Source organism: Heterodontus francisci, chromosome 34, assembly GCF_036365525.1.
Source record: "Heterodontus francisci isolate sHetFra1 chromosome 34, sHetFra1.hap1, whole genome shotgun sequence".
In the NCBI taxonomy this organism is placed as follows: domain Eukaryota; kingdom Metazoa; phylum Chordata; class Chondrichthyes; order Heterodontiformes; family Heterodontidae; genus Heterodontus; species Heterodontus francisci.
Window position 1 is genome coordinate 6,458,485 of NC_090404.1, and position 27,862 is coordinate 6,486,346.

The 27,862-nt window shown below is 47.1% G+C and overlaps 1 protein-coding gene and 1 gene segment (V, D, J or C); one reads left to right on the forward strand and one right to left on the reverse strand.

The window, feature by feature from the left end:
* The window catches only part of LOC137348552 (Ig heavy chain C region, secreted form-like), a 703,592-nt gene that overhangs the window by 447,275 nt on the left and 228,455 nt on the right, over positions 1-27,862 (reverse strand).
* Positions 5,737-27,838, forward strand: LOC137348968 (zinc finger protein 229-like). 5 transcript variants are annotated; one of them, XM_068014206.1, is made up of 3 exons: positions 17,677-17,970; positions 25,527-25,631; positions 26,501-27,838. In XM_068014206.1, exon 3 carries the CDS (start codon positions 26,599-26,601, stop codon positions 27,718-27,720), a length of 1,122 nt encoding a protein of 373 aa, XP_067870307.1. In that variant the 5' UTR covers positions 17,677-17,970; positions 25,527-25,631; positions 26,501-26,598; the 3' UTR covers positions 27,721-27,838. The 5 variants fall into 5 exon arrangements, with proteins under 5 accessions (XP_067870310.1, XP_067870307.1, XP_067870308.1 ...); XM_068014207.1 differs by having other exon boundaries at positions 17,677-17,781; XM_068014209.1 differs by lacking the exons at positions 17,677-17,970; positions 25,527-25,631 and adding an exon at positions 5,737-5,783.

The window sequence follows — 27,862 nt, forward strand, 5'->3', positions numbered from 1 at the left end:
AATGCGGGGAGTCAGTAGCTGCAGATGGATACACTTCCTGCACACATGGTTGTCAGGGACACTGGAAGCACCCTTGAATTTTTTTTTTTAATTTATTTCCAAAATATACTTTATTCATAAAAATCTGTAAAAATTACATTGCCAAACAGTTTCCAAACAGCACGAAAAAATACAAACATTGCAAAAGAGATCAGTTTCTTTCAATAATGTCATGAGTTTCTTCCCAACCCTTCCGTTTCACAATTGTCATGTCAATTACAGTTTTACATTTACAGCAATTGAGAATATTAACGATACAGTTCGAGGGGCTTCCCATGGTTCCAGCCCCTCAGTCCAGCTTGTTGGGGGAACCTTACACTGTGGTCTTTCCCCATTGAGCCTTTGCTGCGGCTGCCCCAAGCTTTAGTGCGTCCCTCAGCACGTAGTCCTGGACCTTGGAATGTGCCAGTCTGCAACATTCGGTGGTGGACAACTCTTTGCGCTGGAAGACCAGCAAGTTTCGGGCAGACCAAAGGGCGTCTTTCACCGAATTGATAGTCCTCCAGCAGCAGTTGATGTTTGTCTCGGTGTGCGTCCCTGGGAACAGCCCGTAGAGCACAGACTCCTGTGTTACAGAGCTGCTTGGGATGAACCTTGACAAAAACCACTGCATCTCTTTCCACACCTGCTTTGCAAAGGCACATTCCAGGAGGAGGTGGGCGACCGTCTCTTCCCCACCACAACCAACGCGGGGGCACTGTGCGGAGGGGGCGAGACTTCGGGTGTGCATGAAGGATCTGACGGGGAGGGCCCTTCTCACCACCAGCCAAGCTACGTCTTGGTGCTTGTTTGAAAGTTCTGGTGATGAGGCATTCCGCCAAATGACTTTGACGGTCTGCTCGGGGAACCATCCGACAGGATCCACCGTTTCCTTTTCCCGTAGGGCCTTGAGGACATTCCGTGCAGACCACTGCCTGATGGACCGGTGGTCAAATGTGTTTTTCCGCAGAAACTGCTCCACGAAGGATAGGTGGTACGGCGCCGCCCAACTGCACGGAGCGTTCCGCGGCAATGTGACCAGGCCCATCCTTCGCAACACCGGGGACAGATAGAACCTCAGCACGTAGTGACACTTGGAGTTTGCGTACTGGGGATCGACACATAGCTTGATGCAGCCGCACACGAAGGTGGTCATCAGGATGAGGGCCACGTTGGGTACATTTTTCCCGCCCTTGTCCAGAGATTTGAACATCGTGTCCCTCCGGACCCGGTCCATTTTAGATCCCCAGACGAAGCGGAAAATGGCTCGGGTGACTGCCACGGCGCAGGAGTGGGGTATGGGCCAGACCTGCGCCACGTAGAGCAACAACGTGAGCGCCTCGCACCTGATGACCAGGTTCTTACCCACAATGGAGAGAGACCGCTGCCCCCACATGCCCAACTTTTGTCGTACCTTGGCTACTCGCTCCTCCCATGTTTTGGTGCACGCCCCGGCCCTTCCGAACCATATCCCCAGCACCTTCAGGTAATCTGACCTGACGGTGAAGGGGACAAAGGATCGGTCAGCCCAGTTCCCAAAGAACATGGCCTCGCTCTTGCCGTGGTTAACTTTGGCTCCCGAGGCCAGTTCGAACTGGTTGCAGATGCTCATCAGTCTGCGCACGGACAGCGGATCCGAGCAGAAGACGGCGACGTCATCCATGTACAGCGAGGTTTTGACCTGAGTGCCTCCGCTGCCTGGGATTGTCACCCCTCTTATGCTCGCATCCTTCCTAATAGACTCAGCAAAGGGTTCAATACAGCAAACAAACAAGACCGGGGAAAGAGGACAGCCCTGTCTGACTCCAGATTTGATCGGGAAACTTTCAGATTCCCACCCGTTGATTGACACTGCGCTACTGATGTTTGTGTAGAGCAGTTGGATCCAATTGCAGATTCCCTCCCCAAACCCCATTTTGGAAAGCACGTCCATCATGTAGGTGTGCGATATCCTGTCAAAAGCCTTCTCCTGGTCCAGGCTGATGAGGCAGGTGTCCACCCTCCTGTCCCGTACGTAGGCGATCGTATCCCTGAGTAGCGCGAGGCTATCAGAGATCTTCCTGCCGGGTACAGTACAGGTCTGATCGGGGTGAATCACCAGCTCCAGAGCAGACTTGACTCGACTGGCTATGACTTTGGACAGAATCTTGTAATCAACATTAAGCAGTGAGATGGGCCGCCAATTTCTGATTTCTACCCTCTCCCCCTTCTGCTTGTAAATGAGGGTGATGATGCCTTTTCTCATGGATTCTGACATGCTACCGGCCAGGAGCATACTCTCGTATACTTCCAGCAGGTCCGGGCCGACCCAGTCCCACAGGGCCGAGTACAACTCGACCGGTAAGCCGTCGCTCCCGGGAGTTTTACTTGCCTCGAAAGACTCGACGGCCTTTGTCAGCTCGTCCAGAGTTAGCGGCTTGTCCAGTCCCTCCCTCCTGCTGTCATCTAAGACCTCTGTGATAGATGACAGGAAGGACTGGGAGGCTCTGCTGTCTGTGGGCTTCGCGTCATACAGCCCAGCATAAAAGGATTTGCTGATCCTTAGTATGTCGGACTGCGAAGACGTTACCGAGCCATCTTCTTCCTTCAGGCTGCTGATAACAGAGCTCTCTCTGTGTACCTTTTGGAAGAAGTAACGCGAGCACGTCTCATCCTGCTCGATGGAGCGGACTCTGGACCGGAAGATGATCTTGGAGGCCTCCTTGGCAAAGAGCGAGGCCTGCTGGCTCTTCACCTCTTGGAGGTCCTCCTTGACCTCGACCCCCATTGACTGCAACCGGAGTAGATTTTGCATAATTTTCTGGAGTCGGGACAGTTCCCTCTGTCTCTCTCTCGCCTTCTGAACACCTTTGTGGATGAAGAACCTCTTGATGTTCTCCTTAATCGCTTCCCACCAGTGAACTGGAGACTCAAAGAGGGGTTTCACGGTCCTCCAACCATTGTAATCCCTTTTGAGTTCCTCAACGTTCTCTGGGGTCAGCAGTGTCGCATTGAGCTTCCACGTCCCTCTGCCAACCCGCTGGTCGTCCTGTAAGTGACAGTCAGCCAGTAAGAGGCAGTGGTCGGAGAAGAACACCGGCTTGACGTCGGTGGATCCGACCGTGACAGCATGGGAAACAAACAGGAAGTCAATCCTGGAACGGGCAGACCCGTCCGATCTTGACCATGTGTATCTGCGCTGCGCTCCGTCTGCAGGTTTGCTGAAGACGTCGTGCAGTTTGGCATCCTTAACTGTTTCCATGAGGAATCTGGACGTAGCGTCCAGTTTTCTGTCGTCACTGCCGGATCGTCCAGCCGCATCGATGATGCAGTTGAAGTCACCGCCTAGGATGACCGGCCTGGACGTCGGCAGCAGCAGTGGGAGCTGCTGGAAGACGGTCAGCCGCTCGCTGCGTTGTACCGGGGCGTACACGTTGATCAACCGGAGCGGAGCGTTGTTGTCCATCACGTCTGCTACGAGGAGGCGGCCGCCCACCACCTCCTTAACTTCGGAGATGGTGAAGTTACCTCCCCGCAGCAGAATACCCAGGCCGGAGGAACGGCAGTCATTACCCCCCGACCAGATCGATGGCCCGTGGGACCACCATCGCGACCACTGCCTGTAGGTGCTGAGGTGTGGTATTCCACACTCCTGCAGAAACAGTAGGTCAGCTTTGACCTTGGCAAGGTAATCCAAGGTTGAAACACATCGCGTAGTCGATTTAATGCTACGCACATTAATGGAAGCAATTCTTACACCCATTTTTTACTAAAAATTAGTTGTTGCTTCCCATACCATTTGTCCTCGCTAGTCCCAGTCCTTCCCCTTCGGGATGTTCCTGCATACCCATCGTATGCGCAAGCAGTTTCACGTTGGTTGGGCTCAGAAACCCCTCCTGATTTTTCCTGCAGGGTTTGTGCCGCTCGGGTGACATCGGGGGGGTCTTGTAGGCAGAGAGGATTGGGTTGTCCTCAGCTGCTTCCATCTGTTCCTCCTCGAAAACATCACAGCTCCCGGTCTCCCGGAGCTCAGGTGCGCCAGACGTGTCTTTGCTCCCGGTGTCCCGGAGCTGAGATGCGTTGGCCACGTCGTTACGTGTGGGGAATTGGGGTTGGGGCACGCCGGGCCCATCACAGCTTCCAGTGCCCGGGGGCTGGGATGCTTGATCATCCATCTCGGAGTTCTGCCGCCTCTTTTGAAGGGGCTGTCGTTCCAGCATTTCCCCGTCCAGTGAAGAGGAGTTGTTGCAGTCTGATTCAGAAGAAAGCCTCCTCTTGCCACTGGTTTGGGTGGTGGCTTTGGGATGTTTTTTCTTTGTGGTTTTCCTCTGGACCACTTGCCACTGACCTGTTTGTCCATCTGCTGCCTCCTCCTCCATTGATTCTGTCTGTGGAGGAGGGGTTTCCGGGCGCTGGGTAGGTGCTGGGTCGTTGGTTTCAGCCGCCTCCCCTTCCTTCTCAGGTTGAAGTTCCTCACTGCGGAGAAGGTTGCTGGTCTCCTTTCGAACAGCGGACGCCTTCGTCGAACCTTCGCCCTGCCATTCCTTGGACCTTGCCGCCTGAGCATAGCTGAGACAACGTTTGGGGCAGGTCTTGTAGAGATGGCCTGCCGCACCGCACAAGTTGCAACACTTAGTCTGCTTACAGTCCTTGGTCTGATGGCCTTCCTCCTTGCAGTTCTTGCAAACAACCGTGCTGCAGTTGGCTGCCATGTGACCAGATTTGCCACAGGTGCGACAAACTCTGGGCTGCCCAGCGTAGACCAAGAAGCCTCGACTTCCCCCGATAGCGAAGCTGGAGGGAGGGTGGATGATGGCTCCACTGGGATCTACCTTCAAGGTCACCTTGACCTGCCGCTTGCTGGTCCAGATCCCAAAGGGGTCCTTGACATCAGTGCTGCTGCCGGCCACCTCGACGTACCTGGCGAGAAAGGTGAGTACATCCACCACCGGAACATGGGGGTTGTAGAGGTGGATCGTCACCACCCGGTCCCGTTGTGACGGAAGCGTGAAGAGCGGCTCCGCTGTGAGGATCGACAGTGGAGCCCGGTCCCCTTTCTCCTTGAACGCCTTCAGGAACTTGATGCATCCCGCCACGTTCCGGAACGTCACGTCGAAGTATCCACTGCTGGGGAAATCCTGCAGGCAGAAGACATCCGTCGCTTGAAATCCGCAGCAATCGAAGAGAATTTTCTTGATGAAGAAGGTGCGATCGACCGGTGCATCTCCTTCCTTGTCCTTCACGACCACCCGAACGGTGTTGCGCACTCCCTGGCCCGAAGCTCGAAAATTGGTTATAGCCATTTTACTCAAAGCTTCCCCAGGATCAAAAGGCAATGATCATGGTCTCTTCTCAATCGAAGCACCCTTGAATTCCCACATAGTGCAGGAGGAGCATACCACGGGGCTGAGCTCACCTGCCATGACTTACCTTTAAATTAATTTAGTTACTCCCTTTAAAAAGTACTAATTACACGAGAGGTCTTGTTCTACTCCAAAAACTACCCACTACAATCTAAAGTCCTTAATAAATTACTTTAATTTAAGTAGTACTACTCACCTTATCACTTGAGGTTTTTAAAAAAAAAACTTCCCTTTTTTTAAGCAATTTAAATATACTAACAGCTGTTACTTACCCAACCAATCACCTTGCAGAATTTCCGTGATGTCACTGTAATTTCTTTCTTATTATTTCCGAGTCTCAATGCGCGCTGAGAGATACAGAGAGCCTGCCGCCGCTCCGGGTCAGATTCCTCACAGGTCCGCCAACCGCCGCACCGCTCTCAGGTAAGTTGTCCCTAATGGGCGCTACTCTTTCCTTGGTTATCCTCTTGCCCTTAATATACTTATAAAACGCCTTGGGATTTTCCTTTATCTTGCCCGTCAGTGTTTTTTCATGCCCCCTCTTCGCTCTCCTAATTACATTTTAACTACCCACCAAACACGTTCTATACTCCTCTAGTGCCTCTGCTGTTTTCAGCCCTCTGAATCTGCCATAAGCCTCTTTTTTTTCCCTTCTCCAATCTTCCATATACCTTGACATCCAAGGTTCCCTGGACTTGTTGGTCCCACCCTTCACCTTAACGAGTACATGTTGGCTCTGAACTCTCACTATTTCCTTTTTGAATGACTCCCACGTAGTCCTCTGCCTCGTGGATGCACAACAGTGACTCCAGCCGCCGCTCGAGTTCTGAAACCCAGAGCTCAAGCTTCTACAGCTGGTGATACTTCCTGCAGATGTGTTTGTCTGGGACACATAATGCATCCATGACTTCCCACATACTTCAGGATGGACATTCCACTTGGCCGAGCTGATCTGCCATAACGTAGCTTTGAAATTAAACTGTAAAATTAATTTGACAATGAAAATAATACACGTGAGTGTTAATTTGGCTTTATATCACCTTCCAGTAGCATTGTCCTGTCCTGTGCTGTCGGTGCTGGGTCAGGCCCTGTCCAGCTCCACCAGCCCAGGTAACATGGGCTATCTTGACATCCATGTGTGAGAATGACAATCCTGGATCTGATTTGCTCCAAATTAAGCTTCATGTTTAATTGAAGGGCCTTATTTTACTCCTGGAGTGTGTTTTCCGGAATTCCATGTTGTATTGATGTGTGCATGGGAGGATTATTGTTACTGTGACACATACTGTGTCCACCCATTGACCTCCGTAGACTCACCATCACCTCACAGTCAGGGACATGTTATTATTTGATGCCCATATGCCAGGAAGCCATCGCGCTTCTCTTTGCCATTCCCTCCCACACCGGTCTGCTCGCCACTTCCCGTTCCTCAGCCACTCGCTCCCTGCCTTGCTGCTGCCTTCCATCAGCCTCTCATTCCCGCCTGATGGCTTTTATCTGAATTATAGCCCAGAACCCATTTGCACTGCTGTAATTGTGCAAGAGAATAAATCACACACATCTATTTCCAAAACCAATGTGTTAGAATAAGTATCATACAAAGAGCGAATTGAAAGATGCCTGACAATGAGATTATTCGGTTCTGTACTAGCACAGGTACTGTTGGGGGTGGGATGGAGGCAGCAATCGCAGACACTGGGGATTTGGGTTTAAGGCTGCATTTGCTTTTTGTGACAAATTGAGCACCATCTTTATTACTGGCAGCTGCCTGAGAGATCGCAGAGAGTGACGTTTCAGTGGATGAGGCTGAATTTGCGCACGGTGCCAGTCCTGGGCCACCTAGTGGTTTGGTTGTCTACAAACACATTCGGTTTCAGTGTCACTGCTGGATCCACCACTCAAAGCTTCTGGGAATTAGCAGCCTCTTTTCTCATCTCCACCACTTCATCATCTCTCCTCCTCTTCCACCTTGAGTTTGTTCCATATTTTGGGCTGTGATCCTTCCCCTGGAGTCTCAGTATGAACTGGTGGGAAGTGTTTTGAGGCAGGATGTCCCAACCTCTCCACATTTGGATTCTCAGTATGGACTCGCGGGATTTTTTTTTTTTGAGACAGTATGTCCAGCTCTCCAACTTAAAAGGGACAAGGAGAGGACCAGCTGGGTTGAATGGCGCTGCTCTTTGACTTCACTGCAGTGCCAAATAACCAACCTCCCTCAGCTCTGCTGATTATGGCCTGGGAGATTGATGGGGCAGTGTGGCAGGAGCTTTATTCTGTACCTAATATATGCTGTAACAGCCCTGGGAGTTTTCCACATTAGAACATTTGCTTCAAATACACTGACCGTTGGAAAAGTTTTCAAAGATCAATGCATTCTCACTGCAGAGAGGCTTTGTAGCAAGACTGCACCTGCTGAGAAACGAATGGGTTCACATGTGACTGCAGAGGTTGGATTCTGCTCTTACTAATCATAGCCAGAACAGCACCTTGGCAGAGAGGCCACTGATTTGGGTTTGTGTGTGAAGTGTTGTGTTAATTAATTCCATCTCAACAGAACAAATTATTTTCATCCACTGATTCATACTACAGGAGCCTAGTGCGCAGTCACGGACTGGTCTAACTGGAGCATGCGCAGTATCACTTTGATCGCAGTCATGCGAGTGTTGGATATGCTTTTGCAGCAGATGAGTGTTGGCGAGGCGCAGGGGAGTAATGGAGCCAGTGGGTGAGCGGGGAGGCTTCAGAAACATCTGGTGTAGGTCGCAAGCCCCGAATAAGAACCTCAAGGATCTGGGTTTGCACCTCCGGGGCTTTTTCCCGAGAACGAGTTCAGGTTGAGGGTGGAGCAAAGCGAATGCGTGGCCATCTTGGTGACGACACATAGTGGGCGGGGCTTCAGGGTCTCAGTGACCAGGATAGAAACAAGATGCACTGCAGCAACACACCAAGGCTCCTTCGACAGCACCTTCCAAACCCACGACCTCTACCTCCTAGAAGGATAAGAGCACCAAATTCATGGGACACCACCATCAGCAAGTTCCCCTCCAAGCCACACATCATCCTGACTTGGAACTATATCACCGTTCCTTCACTGTAGCTGGGTCAAAATCGTGGAATTCCCTTCCTAACAGCACTGTGGATGTACCTACACCCCACGAACTGCAGCGGTTCATGAAGGCAGCTCACCACCACCTTCTCAAGGGCAATTAAGGATGGGCAACAGCAACGCCCACATCCCCCAAATGAATAAATAAATAAAAGTCTCCTCCTGTCTGATATAAACAGTACGATATTAGGTGGGGTCAGAGTAAGAGAGAAGTTAATTAAGTCTCAATCAGGGATAATTTGCATGTATGTGAATGCATGGAGTGTACTTAATAAGATTGGTGAGGTACAGGTGCAGATTGCCATGTGGAAATATGATGTTGTGGCGAGAACAGAGACCTGGCTCAAAGATGGGCAGGACTGGGTGTGAAATGTTCCTGGATACAGGGTACTCAGGAAAGATAGGAAAGGGAAAATTGGGGGAGGGGTGGTGGTATTGATTAAGGAGCGCATTGTCGTGCCGGAGAAAAAGGATGTCGCTGAGGGGTTAAGGAGAGAACCAATTTGGCTAGAGTTTATGAACAAATAAGGTGTGGTTACATTGCTCGGTGTGGTCTATAGGCCACCAGCGAGTGAGAAAGATGTGGAGGAACAAATTTGCAAGGAAATTAGAGAGGTGCAAAAATTATAGGGTAGTTATAATGAGGGACTTTAATTATCCAAACATAGACTGGGATAGTAGTGTAAAGGGCAGTGAGGGGCAAGAGTTGCTAGAGTGCATTCAGGAAAATTTTCCACAGTATGTTTCTAGTCCAACGAGAAAGGAGGCGCTGCTAGACCTGGTTCTTGGGAATGAGGTGGGCCAAGTGGATCAAGTATCAGTAGGAAATCAATTAGGGGACAGTGATCATCGTATCATAAGGTTTAGGCTGATTCAAGAAAAGGACAAAGAACAATCCAGAGTAAGAATAATTAACTGGGGGAAAACAAACTTTATGGAGCTGGGACAATTAAATTGGAGTGAAAGGTTGGCAGGAAGAACAGTAGCTGAACAATGGGCTATCTTCAAAGAGATAGTTCAGGCACAGTCGAGATATGTTTCCTCCAAGGGGAAAAGTAAGGTAAACAAATCCAGAGCTCCCTGGATGACAAAAGAGGTAGAGATTAAGATAAAGAAGAAAATGTGTGCTTATGACAGATGCCAGGTAGAAAATACTATTGAGAACCAGGCTGAATATAGAAGGTCCAGAGGGGAAGTAAAAAAGCAAATAAGAGAAGCAAAGAGAGAGCATGAAGAGAGACTGACAGCTAACACTAAAGAGAATCCCAAAGTTTTCGATAGACAGATAAATAGTAAAAGGGTGGTAAAAGGAGGAGTGGGGCCAATTAGGGACCATAAAGGGGACTTACACAACCCAGGCAATGGTGAAAGAGGAGGTAATCCAGGCACTAGAAGGGTTTAAAATTGATTTTAAAAAAGACATATTAAATAGACTGTCTGTACTTAGTGGATAAAGCACCAGGAACGGATGAGATGCAGCCAAGGATCCTGAGGAAAGTGTGGGTGGAAATGGCAGAGGCACTGGCTATAATTTTTCAGTTTTCCTTAGACTCGGAGGTAATGCCAGAGGACTGGAGAATTGCAAACGTTACACCCTTGTTCAAAAAAAGTTGTAAAGAAAACCCAGCAACTGCAGGCCGGTCAGTTTAACTTCGGTCATGGGAAAACTTCTGGAAAAAATAATTTGGTACAAAATTAATAGTCACATGGACAAATGTGGAGTAATTAAGGAAAGCCAGCATGGATTTCTTAAGGGAAAATAATGTTTAACGAACTTGCTGGGTTTTTTTGAAGAGGTAACAGAGAGGGTTTATGAGGGCAATGCTGTTGAGATGGTGTACATGGACTTTCAAAAGGCGTTTGATACAGTGCCACACAATAGACTTGTGAGCAAAGTTATAGTTCATGGAATAAAGGGATGGTAGCAACATGGATACGAAATTGGCTGAGTGGCAGGAAACAAAGAATAGTGGGTAATTGATGTTTTCGGACTGGAGAAAGGTTTGTAGTGGAGTTCCCAGGGATCAGTGTTAGGATCCTTGCTTTTTCTGATGTATATTTATGATCTAGAGCCTGGTGTACAGAGCACAATTTCAAAGCTGGCGGATGATATGAAACTTGGAAGCATTGTGAACAGTGAGGAGGATAGTGGGTGGAAGTCAGAAACAGGAAAGGAGCAGTCACTTTATTGGGAGTTTTCTATAGACCACCACCACCCCCCCCTCCCCCATAGCAACAGAGACACGGAGGAACAGATTGGGAGGCAGATTTTTGAAAGGTGCAGAAGTAACAGGGTTGTTGTCATGGGTGACTTCAACTTCCCTAATATTGATTAGAACCTCCTTAGTGCAAATAGTTTGGATGGAGCAGATTTTGTCAGGTGTGTCCAGGAAGGTTTCCTGACTCAAGATATAGATAGGCCGACTAGAGGGGAGGCTATGTTGGATTTGGTGCTTGGCAACGAACCAGGCCAGGTGGCAGATCTCTCGGTGGGAGAGCATTTCGGTGATAGTGATCACAACTCCCTGACCTTTATGATAGTCATGGAGAGGGACAGGAGCAGACGGGATGGGAAAATATTTAATTGGGGGAGGGGGAATTACAATGCTATTAGGCAGGAACTGGGGAGCTTAAATTGGGAACAGAAGTTCTCAGGGAAATGCACGACAGAAATGTGGAGGTTGCTTAGGGAGCACTTGCTGCGACTGCTGGATAGGTTTGTCCCGATGAGGCAAGGAAGGGATGGTAGGGTGAAGTAACCTTGGATGACAAGAGATGTGGAACAGCTAGTCAAGAGGAAGAAGAAAGCTTACTTAAGGTTGAGGAAGCAAGGATCAGGCAGGGCTCTAGAGGGTTACAAGGTAGCCAGGAAGGAACTGAAGAATGGACTTAGAAACAGGCTGATATGCTCGAACAGGTTGATGTTAAGAAGGAGGCTGTGCTGGAAATTTTGAAAGACATGAGGATAGATAAGTCCCCGGGGCCAGACGGGATATACCCAAGGTTATTACGGGAAGCGAGGGAAGAGATTGCCGCACCTTTGGCGATGATCTTTATGTCCTCACTATCCACTGGAGTAGTACCAGAAGATTGGAGGGTGGCAAATGTTATTCCCTTGTTCAAGAAAGGGAATAGGGATAACCCTGGGAATTACAGACCAGTCAGTCTTACGTCTGTGGTGGGCAAATTATTGGAGAGGATTCTGAGAGACAGGATTTATGATTATTTGGAAAATCATAGTTTGATTAGAGATAGTCAGCATGGCTTTGTGAGGGGCAGGTCATGCCTCACAAGCCTTATTGAATTCTTTGAGGATGTGACAAAACACATTGATGAAGGAAGAGCAGTGGATGTGGTGTATATGGATTATAGCAAGGCGTTTGATAAGGTTCCCCATGGTAGGCTCATTCAGAAAGTAAGGAGGCATGGGATACAGGGAAATTTGGCTGTCTGGATACAGAATTGGCTGGCCCAAGAAGGTGGTAGTAGATGGAAAGTATTCAGCCTGGAGCTCGGTGACCAGTGGTGTTCCGCAGGGATCTGTTCTGGGACCTCTGCTCTTTGTGATTTTTATAAATGACTTGGATGAGGAAGTGGAAGGCTGGGTTAGTAAGTTTGCCGATGACACAAATGTTGCTGGAGTTGTGGATAGTGTGGAGGGCTGTTGTAGGTTGCAACGGGACATTGACAGGATGCAGAGCTGGGCTGAGAAGTGGCAGATGGAGTTCAACCTGGAAAAGTGTGAAGTGATTCATTTTGGAAGGTCGAATTTGAATGCAGAATACAGGCTTAAAGACAGGATTCTTGGCAGTGTGGAGGAACAAAGGGATCTTGGGGCCCACGTCCATAGATCCCTCAAAGTTGCCACCCAAGTTGATAGGGTTGTTCAGAAGGCATATGGGGTGTTGGCTTTCATTAACAGGGGGATTGAGTTTAAGAGCTGCGAGGTTATGCTGCAGCTCTATAAAGCCCTGGTTAGACCACACTTGGAATATTGTGTTCAGTTCTGGTCGCCTCATTATAGGAAGGATGTGGAAGCTTTAGAGAGGTTGCAGAGGAGATTTACCAGGATGCTGCCTGGACTGGAGGGCTTTTCTCATTGGAGCGAAGAAGGATGAGAGGTGACTTGATAGAGGGGTACAAGATGATGAGAGGCATAGATAGAGTGGATAGCCAGAGACTTTTTCCCAGGGCAGAAAGGGCTATCACCAGGGGGCATAATTTTAAGGTGATTGGAGGAAGGTTTAGGGGAGATGTCAGAGGTAGTTTCTTCACAGAGAGAGTGGTGGGTGCGTGGAATGCACTGCCAGCGGTGGTAGTAGAAGCAGATACATGAGGGACATTTAAGCGACTCTTGGATAGGTACATGGATGATAGTAGAATGAAGGGTATGTCGGTAGTTTGATCTTAGAGTAGGTTAAAGGGTCGGCACAACATCGTGGGCCGAAGGGCCTGTACTGTGCTGTAATGTTCTATGATATTGTCGAATTTCAAAAGGACTTAGAGAAGTTAGGAGAATGGGCAGACAGGTGGCAGATGAAGTTCAATGCAGAGAAATGTGGATTCATTTTGGTAGAAAGAACATGGAATATAAAAGAAATGTACAATTCTAAAGTGGGTGCAGGAGCAGAGGGACCTGATTGTATTTATGCATAAGTCATTAAAGATGGCAGGACAGGTTGAGAGATTCGTTAATAAAGCATAAAGTATCCTGGGCTTTATTAATAGGGCCATAGAGTACAAGAGCAAGGAAGTTATGTTGAACTTAATTAAGACACTCGTTCGGCCTCAGCTGCAGTGTTGCGTCCAGTTCTGGGTGCCGCACTTTAGGAAAGATGCAACGGCATTAGAAAGAGTACAGAAAAGTTTCATGAGAATTGTGCCAGGGATGAGGAACTTCAGTTATGAAGATAGATTGGAGAAGTTAGAACTGTTTTCCTTGGAGAAGAGAATGCTGAGAGGTGATTTGATAGAGATTATTCAAAATCATGTGGGGTCTGGTCAGAGTCAGTAGAGAGAAACTGTTCCTACTCGTGAAAGGATCGAGAACGAGAGGACCCATTTAAAGTATTTGGTGAAAGAAACAAAAGTGACATGAGGAAAAACATTCATACAGCGAATGGTTAAGGTCTGGAATGTACTGCCTGAGAATGTGGTGGAGGCAGGTTCAATTGAAGCAGTCAAAAGGGAATTAGACAGTTATATGAAAAGGAAGAATGTGCAGGGTTATGGGGAGAAGGCAGGAGAATGGAACTGAGTGAATTGCTGCTTTGGAGAACTGGTGCGGACATGATGGACAAATGGCCTGCTTCTGCACTGTAATAATTCTATGATTCTGAATCTCCTCCTGTCTGAGATAAACCAACCCTGCAGGGTCAGGAAGAATAAAGTCAACTCGTTACTTGGATTGGATTTCTCCATCCCAGACGAAGGGGACTGCTGTACCTGACGGGAGGGACAATATCTTTGGACTCCTGATTCTCCGTCAATTCCCATTCCCCTTCTTTCTGGTGTATAATGGAGGTGCCGCTATGAGCAATGTGCAAGTTAGAAAGAATTGTCAACAAGGATTGATCAGCACGTTCTAACTGGAGGGATCAGATGGGGAAGAATGTGTTAAGTGTGTCCAGGATAGTTTTCTGAAGCTGTATGTGCATGGCCCTACGAGAGAAGGGGCTACACTCGACCTCCTCTTAGGAACTGAAGCTGGGCAGGTGGTGGAAGTGTCAGTGGGGGAGCACTTTGGGACCAGTGACCATAAATCTATGCGCTTCAAGATTGTTATGGAAAAGGATAGAACTGGTCCTCATTTTGAAGTCCGAAATTGGGGGAAGGTTAATTTCGATCGCATCAGGCAGGAACTCTCAAGTTGAATAGGAGAGGCTGTTTACAGGTAAAGAGATGTTTGGCAAGTGGGAGGCTTTTAAAAGTGAGATAGGAAGAGTTCAGGGCCGGCATGTTCCTGTTAGATGGAAGGGCAAGGCTGGCAAGTTTAGGGAACCTTGGTTGACAAGGGATATTGAGGGTCTGGTCAGGACAAAGAAGGAGGCATATGTCAGATATAGGCAGCTGGGATCAAGCGAGTCCCTTGAGGAGTATAGTGGATGTAGGACTACACTTAAGAAGGAAATTAGGGGGGCGAAAAGGGGCCATGAGATTTCCCTGACAGATAAGATAAAGGAGAAACCTAAAAGATTCGATCGGTATATTAAGAGTAAAAGGGTAGCTAGGGAGAGAGTAGGTCCCCTTAAGGATCAGTGTGGTAATCTTCTATGTGTGGAGCCACATGTGGAAATGGGTGAGGTCTTAAATGGATATTTCTTGTCTGTATTTACCATGGAGAAGGACATGGAAGCTTGTGAGTGCAAGGGAGGGAACAGTGATATCATGGAGCATATCAACATTACAAAGGAAGAGGTGTTGGAGGTTTTGAAGCGCATTAAGGTGGATTAATCCCCAGGGCCTGACCAGGTGTATCCTAGGATACTATGGGAAGCAAGGAAGGAGATTGCTGGGGCCCTGGCAGAGATTTTAGTATCATCATTAGCCACGGATGAGGTACCAGAAGACTGGAGAATAGAATAGCTAATGTTGTGCCTTTATTTAAGAAGGGCAGCAGGGATAAGCCAAGGAACTACATGCCGGTGAGCCTTACATCAGTGGTGGGAAAGTTATTGGAAGGGATTCTGAGAGACAGGATTTATATGCATCTGGAAAGGCATGGTCTGATTAGGGACAGTCAGCATGGCTTTGTGCATGGGAAATCATGTCTCACGAATTTGATTGAGTTTTTCGAGGAAGTGACCAAGAGGATTGATGAGGGCAGGGAGATGGACATTGTCTACATGCACTTTAGCAAGGCCTTTGACAAGGTCCCGCATGGTAGGCTGGTGCAGAAGGTTTGAACACATGGGATCTAGGGTGAGCTGGCCAATTGGATACAAAATTGGCTTGGTGATTGGAGGCAGAGGGTGGTAGTGGAGGGTTGTTTTTCAGATTGGAGGCTGGTGACCAGTGGTCTGCTGCAGGGATCGGTGCTGGGCCCTCTGCTGTTTGTCATATATATTAATGACTTGGATGTGAATGTAGGGGGCATGATTGGTAAGTTTGCAGATGACACCAAAATTGGTGGTATAGTGGACAGTGAAGAAGGTTGTCTAAGGTTACAACAGGATATAGATCAACTGGGAAAGTGGGCAAGGGATTGGAAAATGGAATTTAATGCAGACGAGTGCGAAGTGATGCATTTTGGGAAGTTAAACAAGGGCAGGACGGACACAGTGAATGGCAGGGCCCTGGGGAGTGTTGTTGAGCAGAGAGACCTTGGGGTGAAAGTACATAGTTCCCTGAAAGTGGCAACACAGGTAGACAGGGTGATGAAGAAGGCGTATGGCATGCTTGCCTTCAGCAGCCGAGGCATTAAGCACAAGAGTTGGGACATCATGTTACAGTTGTACATAATGTTGGCTAGGCCGCATTTGGAGTACTGTGTGCAGTTCTGGTCGCTGCATTACAGGAAAGATGTGATTAAGCTAGAGAGGGTGCAGAAAAGATTCACAAGGATGTTGCTTGGTTTGGAGGGCTTGAGTTATAAATAGAGATTGGATAGACTGGGTCTGTTTTCCCTGGAGCGAAGGAGGCTGAGAGGAGACATGATAGAGGTATTTAAATTATGAGAGGCATAGATAGGGTAGATAGCCAGAGTCTGTTTCCCATGGTAGGGGTGACTAAAACTAGAGGGTATAGATTTAAAGTGAGATGGAGGAGGTTTAAAGGGGATCAAAGGGGTAAATCTTTCACACAAAGAATAGTGGGTATCTGGAATGAGCTGCCAGGGGAGGTGGTGGAGGCAGGAACAGTAGCAACATTTAAGAGGCATCTGAAAAGGTACTTGAATGAGCAAGGCATAGAGGGATATGGAATTAATGCAGGCAGGTGGGATTAGTATAGATAGGCATTATGGTTGGCATGGACGCGGTGGGCCGAAGGGCCTGTTTCTATGCTGTACAACTCTATGACTCTATGTTAATCAGTGAAACGTTTCAGACACTGAATTGTAGATTTTCTACCAGATCCCTATTTAGGATTGAAGTCAGACTTCATAATATTGTTATAAACTGATTTGTGATGAGAATTCTGAATTTCTGAATTCATGGGAATGATCACAGACTGCTGCCCTTATAAGGACACTGCAGCCCCGAGATCACAGTCAGCTATATGTGCAGAATTGTAAACTCCAGCCCAGTTATATGGTTAATATCAGCTGAAACAAACCCCATCTGTCAGAATGAACATGAATCCATCTGTGATTAACAGCAACAATAACAGCAGAATCCAACTCCTGCAGTCACTTGTGAACTTGCTAGCGTGTCAGCAGGTGGGATGACTGAGTGAATCCCGTCTCACACACTGAACGGGTGAACGGCCTCTCCCGAGTGTGAATTCGCTGATGTGTCAGAAGGTTGGATGAAGTTGTGAACCTATTATCACACACGGAGCAGACGAATTCCTTCCCACAAACAGAGCAGGTGAATGGCTTCTTCCCAGTGTGACTGTGTCGATGATTTCCAGCAGGGATGTGTAATTGAATCTCTTCCCACAGTCCCTGCATTTACATGATTTGTCTGTGGTTCTGGTGTCCTTGTGTCTCACTAAGTTGGATGTCAGTTCAAGTCTCGTCCAGACACAGAATACCTGTACTTCCCCGGCCACCCCCCACTGTTAACAGTGCAATGCTTTTTCAGGGTGTGTAATTGCTCAAAATATTTCTCCTTCCGTATTCAAAGACTGATGATATTCAGATCCTGATGATATGAGTGAATTTGTCCTATCTTGACATGATGTTTGGTTTGAGTTTCCTGTCTGGAAATCCTCCCCTTCGAATTCTCTGTAAAAGGAGTTTACAAAAGTTATCACTAGGTTCAGGACAGAAATTCTGAACAGACAATTCTAATCTCTATGGGACATTTTTTTCCTGTCTTGTTCCCCCAAAGCTGTAAATCCCCGTCCCACACACCCTCCTCCCTGTGCTGAAATCCAAACCCATTGCACCATCTCTTTCGTCCACTACTAGTTTTCTCCCTCCCTCTACTCTGACTGGGTTCAGTTCTCCAGCCCCTGTGTTGCAGAGTGAGAATCAAATCAATGAGTCGATGATTTTCTCTCCTGGTCACCGGGACCCTGAAGTCCCGCCCACTCCGTGTCGTCACCAAGATGGTCGCGCATGCGCTCTGTTCCCCTCAAGCAAGATGGTGGCTGTTTAACCGGACCTGTTCCTGGATAAAAGACCCGGAGCTGCAAACGCGGGACCTGGAGGTTCTTATTGGGGGGGGTTTGCGGCCCACACCAAGTGTTTTTTTTGAAGCCTCCCCTGCGCCCCACCGATTGCAAGATTGTCTTCAGCACTCGCACAGCTCTGATCAAAGTGAAATTAAAACAGAAACTGGTGGAAATACTCGGCAGGTTTGGCAACATCTGTGGAGAGAAATAGAGTTAGCATTTCAGGTCAGTGACCCTTCATTTATTACCCTGTCTCTAGTCGCCCCTTGAGAAGGTGCTGGTGGTGGGTGGTCGCCTCCTTGAACCGGTTTCATACGACTGAGTGGCTTGTTCGGCCCTTCAGGGGCAGTTGATAGTCACCCATGTTAGTGTAAGACTTCAGACACATATACAGGTCCAGACCGGGTAAGGACAGCAGGTTTCCATCCCTCAAGGGGCATAAATTAACCAATTTTATGCCAGTTGTGAACAAGTGGACTATCCGGTCCTTTATTTTATTTTTTTTTCCAAAATATACTTTATTCATAAAAATCTGTAAAAATTACATTGCCAAACAGTTTCCAAACAGCACCAAAAAATACAAACATTGCAAGGGAGATCAGTTTCCTTCAATACTGTCATGAGTTTCTTCCCAACCCTTCCGTTTCTCAATTGTCATGTCAATTACAGTTTTACATTTACAGCAATTCAGAATATTAACGATACAGTTCGAGGGGTTTCCCATGGTTCCAGCCCCTCAGTCTAGCTTGGTGGGGGAACCTTACACTGTGGTCTTTCCCCATTGAGCCTTTGCTGCGGCTGCCCCAAGCTTTAGTGCGTCCCTCAGCACGTAGTCCTGGACCTTGGAATGTGCCAGTCTGCAACATTCGGTGGTGGACAACTCTTTGCGCTGGAAGACCAGCAAGTTTCGGGCAGACCAAAGGGCGTCTTTCACCGAATTGATAGTCCTCCAGCAGCAGTTGATGTTTGTCTCGGTGTGCGTCCCTGGGAACAGCCCGTAGAGCACAGACTCCTGTGTTACAGAGCTGCTTGGGATGAACCTTGACAAAAACCACTGCATCTCTTTCCACACCTGCTTTGCAAAGGCACATTCCAGGAGGAGGTGGGCGACCGTCTCTTCCCCACCACAGCCAACGCGGGGGCACTGTGCGGAGGGGGCGAGACTTCGGGTGTGCATGAAGGATCTGACGGGGAGGGCCCTTCTCACCACCAGCCAAGCTACGTCTTGGTGCTTGTTTGAAAGTTCTGGTGATGAGGCATTCCGCCAAATGACTTTGACGGTCTGCTCGGGGAACTTTATGGACCTACACCTATCCACACCTTCTCCTTTGTTATCTTTTGCCCCACCCCCACATTACTTGCTTATAACCTTTTAAATTTCTAATATTTGCCAGTTGTGAAGAAGGGTCACTGACCTGAAACGTTAACTCTGTTTCTCGCTCCATAGATGCTGCCAGACCGGCTGAGTATTTCCAGCATTTGTTTTTATTTCAGATTTCCAGCATCCACAGTATTTTGCTTTTATTATAGGTTTGATGTTCTTGCAGCTTGTGTAGACGAGAGCAGGGAATGCAGGGAGGATGAGCAAACTGACCACGGCACCGTGCTGCAGGGACCATTCAAGTTGGTGGAATAAAAGCGAATGTAGTTGTAGTTGGGGACAGTATAGTTAGGGGGAGCAATAGTGTTCTTTGCAGCTGAGAGCATGAGTCCTAAAGGCTGTGTTGCCTGCTCAGTACAGGGGTTAAGGACAGCTCCTTGGGGCTGGAAAGGAACTTGGAGGGGGAGGATCCAATTGTCGTGGTCCATGTGGGTACCAACGACATAGCTAGGACTAAGAAAGAGGTTCTGCTGAGGGATTATGAGCAGCTAGGGGCTAAATTAAAATGCAGAATCACAAAACTTTCCGTGAGCAAAGTACCTTAGGGTAAATAAGATCAGAGAGTGAATGCGTGGCTCAGAGATTGCTGTGGGAGAAATGGGTTTCAATTCATGGGTCGCTAGCACCAGTACTGGGGAAAGAGGGAGCTGTACCATTGGGACGGTCTTCACCTAAACTGTGCTGGGCTGATGTCTTGATCAGTTGTATAACTCGGTCTGTAGAGAGGGCTTTAAACTAAATAGGTTGGGTGAGGTGGGGGGTGTAGTGAGGCTCCACGTGAGGGGAGATTTGAAAAGTGAAAGAGAAAGGACAAGGCTATAGTGCCGGGTAGTGAGACGGGTAATAGTAACCAGAGTGTGACCGGAAGGGACAGAGCGTAGAAACATCAGAGTGTACCAGCAAATATGGTCAGAGTTGGAAAAATTAATGGAGGGTTCGGGTGACGGGAGATTTAGAAATCCAAAGATAAAAGTTGAAGAAATAGAAAAGTATATTGACTCCCAAATAGTGATAGTTGAAGAACAAATATGTCGGCAAATTTCTGAATGCAAACACAGTAGGATAATAATAATTGGTGATTTCAACTATCCTAATATCAACTGGGATACAATGTGTGAAGGGCACAGAGGGTACAAAATTCTTGAACTGCATTCAAGAGAACTTTTTTTATCCAAGAGGTAACAAGCCCAATGAGAGGGGGTGCAATTTGAGATTTAGTCTTAGGAAATGAAGCTGGGCAAGTGGATGAAGTAGCAGTGGGTGACCATTTTGGAGATAGTGACCATAATACACTTAGATTTAGCATTATTATGGAAAAGGACAAAGATAGAACAGGAGTAAAAGTTCTAAACTGGGCGGGGGGAAGACAAATTTTACAAAGCTGCGAGGTGATCTGGCGAAAGTAGACTGGATACAGCTACTTGAAGGAAAATCGATGGCAAACCAGAGGGAGGCATTTAAAAGTGAGATTCTACAGGCACAGTGTAGACAAGTCCCCACAAAAAAAAAGGGTGGTACTGCCAAATCTAGAGCCCGCTGGTTATCTAGAAACATATGGAGTAAGATAAAGCAGAAAAAGAAAGCTTGTGACAGTCACAAAAAACTTAATAATTTAGAAAGCCTGGAGGAGTATGGAAAGTGCAGGGGTGAAGTAAAAAAGGAAATTAGGAAAGCAAAGAGAGGACATGAAAAAATATTGGCAGGTAAAATCAAGGAAAACCCAAAGATGTTTTATCAGTACATTAAGAGCAAGGGGATAACTCAGGAAAGGGTAGGGCTTAACAGAGATGTACAAGGGAACTTATGCTTGGATGCAATGATGTGGGCAGGGTTCTTTAATGAGTGCTTTGTCTTTGTCTTCACAAAGAAGCAATGTGATACAGACATTGCATAATGAGGGAGGAAGTGCTGGAGAGTCTGACATCCTTGAAAGTGGATAAATCATCAGGCCGGATGGATTGTATCCCAGGTTGTTAAAGGAAGCTAGGGAGGAAATAGCAGATGCATTGAGGATCATCTTCAAATCCTCACTGGATTTGGGTGAGGTGCCAGAGGATTGGAGGTCTGCAAATATTGTACTATTGTTTAAAAGGGGTACAAGGGATATTAGGCCAAATAATTATAGGCCGGTCAGGCTGACCTTGGTGGTGGGCACATTATTAGAATCAATTCTGAAAGATAGGATAAACTATCACTTAGAAAGTCACGGATTAATCAGGGATAGTCAGCATGGATTTGTTAAGGGAAGGTTGTGTCTTACTATCTGAACTGAATTTTTTGAGGAAGTAACAAGTAGGATTGATCAGGGTAGTGCAGTGGATGTGGTCTACATGGATTTTAGTAAGGCACTTGATCAGGTCCCACGTGGCAGACTGGTCAGAAAAGTAAAAGCCCATGATACAGGGGAAGATTGGATTGGGTGGCTAGTTTTTTTTTCAGCCAGTGCAGACAGGATGGGCTGAATGGCCTCTTTCTGTGCTGTAACTTTTCCATGGTTCTATCGAAGTGGGTAAAGACAACCTGAGTAGGACAGGAAGGGACAGAGAGTTTGACGGTAATATTGCATCAGAGAGTAAGGTCCATGTAGGAGATAATAAAACATAAAGTTGAAGTCACTTTATCTGAATGTGCGGAGCATCTGCAATAAAATAGATGAACTAGTGGCGTATGTAAAGGTAAATGGTTTAGATCTAATCACCGTTACATAGACATGGTTATAAGGTGATCGAGATTGGGAAATAAATATTCCGGGGTACACAATATTTCAAACAGGCAGGCAGAATGGAAAAGGAGGAGGAGTCGCCCTGAGTGGCTCAGAAAATCAGGAAGTAGAATCAGTCTGGGTGGAGATTAGGAATAGCAAAGGTCAGAAAATGCTGGTGGGAATAGTTTATAGGCTCCTCACCAGTAATTATATTGTTGGACAGAGTATTAAACAAGAAATTCTTGGAGCTTGTAACAAAAGCAATGTACTGATTTTGCTGACTTAATTTTCATATGAACTGGACCAATCAAATTGACAAAGGTGGACTGGGAGATGAGTTTGTAAGGTGCTTTTGTGACCGTTTCCTGGGCAGCACAGTTGCGCAGTGGTTAGCACCGCAGCCTCACAGCTCCAGCGACCCGGGTTCAATTCTGCCTGCGTGCAGTTTGCAAGTTCTCCCTGTGTTTGCGTGGGTTTCCTCCGGGTGCTCCGGTTTCCTCCCACATGCCAAAGACTTGCTGGTTGATAGGTTAATTGGCCATTATAAATTGCCCCTAGTATCGGTAGGTGGTAGAGAAATTTTGGGGACAGGTGGGGATGTGGTAGGAATATGGAATTAGTGTAGGATTAGTATAAATGGGTGGTTGATGGTTGGCACAGACTCGGTGGGCTGAAGGGCCTGTTTCAGTGCTGTATCTCTAAACTAAACTAAATATGCTGTGGAACCAACTACAGATAGTTACCTTTGATCTAGTATTGTGTAATGGAACAGGATTAAATAGTAATGTCAAAGTAAAGGATCCACCGACAAACAGTGATAATGGTACAATTGAATTCTACTTTAAGTTTGAAAACAACATACTCCACAAACAAAAATCTTAAACTTAAACAAAGCCAATTAACTAGGTATAAGGGATAGCTGGCTAACATTTATTGGGTAAATAGACTAAAATGTAATGGTGGAAAATATACTTGGGAAACATTGAAAGAAGTGATTCGAAATGTTCAACAAAAATACATTCCATTGAAAAACAAAAACTCAGTGAGAAAGATCCATCCATGTCTTATTAAGGAGGTTGACGATGGGATGAGACTAAAAGAAGATTGTGTAACAAGATAGGATGAATTAATGACCTCATGGTGAAGGTGCCCCTCGGCCGCAGCAATCATAATGATTGAATTTTACATTCAGTTTGAGGGCGAGAAGAGTGGGTCTAAGACTAGTATTTTAACCTACGAATTAGGAGCAGGAGTCGGCCACTCAGCCCCTCGAGCCTGCTCTGTCATTCAATAAGATCATGGCTGATCAGATTGTAATCTCGACTCCACATTCCCGCCTACCCCCGATACCCTTTCACTCCCTTGCTTATCAAGAATCTATCTACCTCAAAAATATTTAAAGACTCTGCTTCCAGTGCCTTTTGAGGAAGAGAGTTCCAAAGACTCTCAACCCTCAGAGAAATAAATTCTCCTCATTTCTGTCTTAAATGGGTGACCCCTTATTTTTAAATAGTGACCCCTAGTTCTAGATTCTCCCACAAGGGGAAACATCCTTTCCATATCTACCCTGTCAAGACCCCTCAGGATCTTATATGTTTCAATCAAGTTGCCTGTTACTCTTCTAAACTCCAGCGCATACAAGCCTAACCTGTCCAACCTTTCCTCATGCGACAACCCACCCATTCCAGGTATTAGTCCAGTAAACCTCCTCTGAACTGCTTCCAACGCATTTACATCCTTCCTTAAATAAGAAGACCAATACTGTACACAGTACTCCAGATGTGGTCTCACCAATGCCTTGTCTAACTGTAGCATAACCTCCCTACTTTTGTATCCGATTCTCCTCGCAATAAACAAAAACATTCTATTAGCTTTCCTAATTACTTGCTGAACCTGCATATTAACTTTTGCGATTCAGGACACCGCCAGATCCCTCTGCATCCTCTCACCATTTAGATTATATGCTTTTTTATTCTTCCTGCCAAAATGGACAATTTCACATTTTTCCACATAATACTCCATTTGCCAGATCTTTGGCCACTCACATACCTATCTATATCCCTTTGTAGCCTCCTTATGTCCTCCTCACAACTTACCTTCCTATCTTTGTGTCATCAGCAAATTTTGCAACCATACCTTCGGTCCCTTCATCCAACCCATTTAAGCTTACTCTCTGTTTCCTGTTAGCTAACCAAACTTCTATCCATGCCATTCTTACACCATGAGCTTTTATTTTCCACAATAACCTTTGATGATCAGGTGAAGACAATCCAATGGTACAGCTCCCTCTTTCCACAGCACTGGTGCCAGTGTCCCATGAATCGAAATCCTTTTCTCCAACACCAATCTTTGAGCCATGCATTTAACTCTCTAATCTTATTTACCCAAAGCCAATTTGCTTGTGGTCGGGAATAATGCAGGATTATTACCTTTGAGGCTCTGCTTTTTAATTTAGTCCCTCGCTGTTCATACTGTCTAAACAGAACCTCCTTCCTAGTCCTACCTGTGTTGTTGGTACCTACATGGACCATGGCAACTGGATCCTTCCCCTCCCACTGCAAGTTTCTCTCCAGCCAGAGCAGATGTCCCGAACCCTGGCACCAGGCAGGCAACACAGCCTTCTGGACTCATGCCCTCTTCTACAGAGAACAGCATCCATCACCCTAGCAATACTGTCCCCTACTACCATTACATTTCTTTTTGCTCCACCTCTTGAATGGCTCCTGTACCATGGTCAGTTCACTCATCCACCCTGCAACCCCTGCTCTTGTCCATACAGGCTGCAAGAAGTTCAAACCTGTTGGACAATTGCAAGGGCTGAGGCTTCTCCACTTATACCTGCCCGAACCCTATACCTGTCTTGCTCGCAGTCACATCCTCCTGTCCCTGACCATGGACCAAGTCAGATAATTCTATCCTAAGGGGTGTGACTGCCTTCTGGAACAAAGTGTTCAGGCAACTTTCCCCCTCCCTGGTGTGTGGCAGTGCCTGCAGCTCGGCCTCCAGCTAAATAAACAATGGGGGGTTTCAACTACCTGGATATTAATTGGACAGAAAAATGTAGGTAATGGGGATAAAGTAATGGAGTTCCTACAATGTGGACAGGACTCCTTTCTATCCCAATATATAAAAAAAAACCCATCAAGGGAAGATTCACTATTGGATCTAGTAATGGGGAATAAACCAGAGCAGATGAGAAGTAAAATTAGGCGAACATCTAGGCAATAGTGACCATAATATAATGCATTTTAAGATGATGAGAGAGAAGGACGCAGTAGAGGTGAGCGCAACCTCAGCAAGACTGAGTCTCAATGGGTCTGAGGCCCCGAATCAGAGCCGGCGGGGGGATATGGGGAACCATTAACCCAATGGTGCAGTGCCTCCCCCATCCTACCCACTGCTTCCTTCACCTGTTTCCACCGAGTCCGAGTAACAACAAAGGACAGGACAGAGGCCGCGCACAATGCACTGGGGAGCATGCGCATGCTCAGCGCGCAGGGCAATCAGCGCGTTGGATAGAGCGGTTACTGAGGCACAGAGAATTGTGGGAACTCCAGCCGCTATTCGTCAGCGGCTGTCACTAAGGTTTTATTGCAGGCTGAGGGAAGGTCAGCAACCTGAAACATTAACTCAGTTTCTCTCTCCACAGATGCTGTCTGACCTGAGCAATTACAGCATTTTCTCTTTTAATTTCAGATTTTCAGCATCCACAGTGTTTTGCTTTTGTTCTATTGCAGATGTTGCTCACAGAATTGGGTCTAGAAACACAGACCGACCAATTAAGAGCCGGTTTGAATCAGGGTGAGCATTGGGTGTGGAAGTCGGTCCCTGGCCTCCTGTGTTGGTCTTTGTTGTTGCATCAGTTTGAGCTGGAGTGGAGATGGAGGAGAAGCTGCTGGATTTAACCCAGTTGCCTCAATAATTTCTGATCTCAGTGTGATGAGGGAGGGAGATTCTAGGGGGGGTTAGGTTGCTAAACAGACTCTGTCCCAACAATGTAAGAGAGTATTGTTTTGGGAACAAGTGTTTTGCAAAGCCTTTTAATTCATTATTAATACATATTGAAAAAAAGATAGTTCTTTTGATGCGGGCATTGCTAGCAAAGCCGGTGTATAATTGCCAATCCCCAATTGCTCTTTGAGAAGGTGATGGTGGGCCGCCTTCTTGAACCGCTGCAGTCCGTGTGGTGAAGGTACACCCACAATGTAAGGAGCTGCAGGATTTTGACCCAGTAATGATGAAGGAATGGTGATATATGTCCAAGTCAGGATGGTGTGTGTCTTGGAGGGGAACTTGGAGGTGATGGTTTCACTTGCACCCACTTTCCTTGTCTTTGTCAGTGGTGGAAGTTACGGGTTTGGGAGGTTCTGTCCAAGTACTGAATGAGTTGTAGACATATGAAGTTCCTCTTCACTCTCCCCTCACTCTCTCTCCTCCCATAGAGATCCAGAGTCTTGTGTAGGCCCAGACCGGGTGGCAGGTTTCCTTCCCTGAAGGACATTAATGAACCAGTTGGGTTTTTACGACAATCCAGCAGCTTTCATGGTCACTTACCCCTAGTGCCGGTGTCACAAATGACCAGATTCATTCAGCTGAATTTCACAACCTTTCTTTGTGTTTTAGTGGGCTCTCTCTCACTCTCATTTTTCTGTTTTAAATCAATTTCACAGGTTATTAGGTGAGGATTTGTAGCCAGGGAACTCGAATCAAATCAGGATCTGACAGGGTTACCCAATTTATCATAACCTGAATATCATAGGAATTGAACATGGAAACAACAAGCACCATTCACAGTGGGGAGAAACTGTACACGTGCTCTGTGTGTGGACGAAGCTTCAACCATTCATCTCACCTGTTGAAACACAAGCACAGTCACACCAGGAAGAAACGGTGTAAATGTGAGGACTGTGGGAAGAGATTTAATTACCCGTCTGAGCTGGAAACTCATCAACGCAGTCACACCGGGGAGAAGCCATTCACCTGCTCTGTGTGTGGGAAGGGATTCACTCATTCATCCAACCTTCTGACACACCAGCGAGTTCACACCAAGGACAGGCCATTCACCTGCTTCGTGTGTGAGAAAGGATTCGCTCAGTCATCCCATCTGTTGACACACCAGCGAGTTCACACTGGGGAGAGGCCATTCACCTGCCCTGTGTGTGAGAAGGGATTCACTCATTTATCCAATCTGCTGACACACCAGCGAGTTCACACTGGGGAAAGGCCATTCACCTGCACTGTATGTGGGAAGGGATTCACTCACTCATCCAACCTGCTGAAGCATCAGCGAGTTCACACTGACGAGAGACCTTTTAAATGCCCGGACTGTGGGAAGTGTTATAAACGTTCTGGGGAACTGATGACCCATCAACGTATTCATACTGACGAGAGACCGTTCAGGTGCTCTTACTGCGGGAATGGGTTCAGGCGATCATCTGACCTCACTGTACACCAGCGCATTCATACTGGGGAGAGGCCATTCACCTGCTCCGTTTGCGGGAAAGGATTCACTCATTTATCCAACCTGCTGGAACATCAACGAGTTCACACTGACGAGAGACCATTCAGGTGTTCTCACTGCGGGACTGGGTTCAGGCGATCGACTCAACTCACTCTACACCAGCGTACTCATACTGGAGAGAGGCCGTTCACCTGCTCCGAGTGTGGGAAGGGATTTACTGAATCATCCAGTCTGGTGGAACACCAGACAGTTCACACTGGGGAGAGGCCATTCACCTGCTCCGTGTGTGGGAAGGGATTCACTCGGTCATCCCACCTCCTGATACACCAGCGCATTCACACTGGGGAGAGGCCATTCACCTGCACCCTGTGTGGGAAGAGATTTGCCTGTTCATCCAACCTGCTGAGACACCAGCGAGTTCACAAGTAACTACAGCAATTGGATTCTGCTGTTAATAACATCGGGAACTGAACCAAGTTCATTGGGGTCTGTTTCTGCTGATAATCCAGCCCCATTTTAGGGGTTAATATTCTGTGAAAAAGTCAAATAAATCAGATTTGTGTTAAACACA

Excerpts from the sequence above, each read along its gene's own strand:
- LOC137348968 (XM_068014209.1), top strand. The coding sequence starts at position 26,599 with ATGGAAACAACAAGCACCATTCACAGTGGGGAGAAACTGTACACGTGC.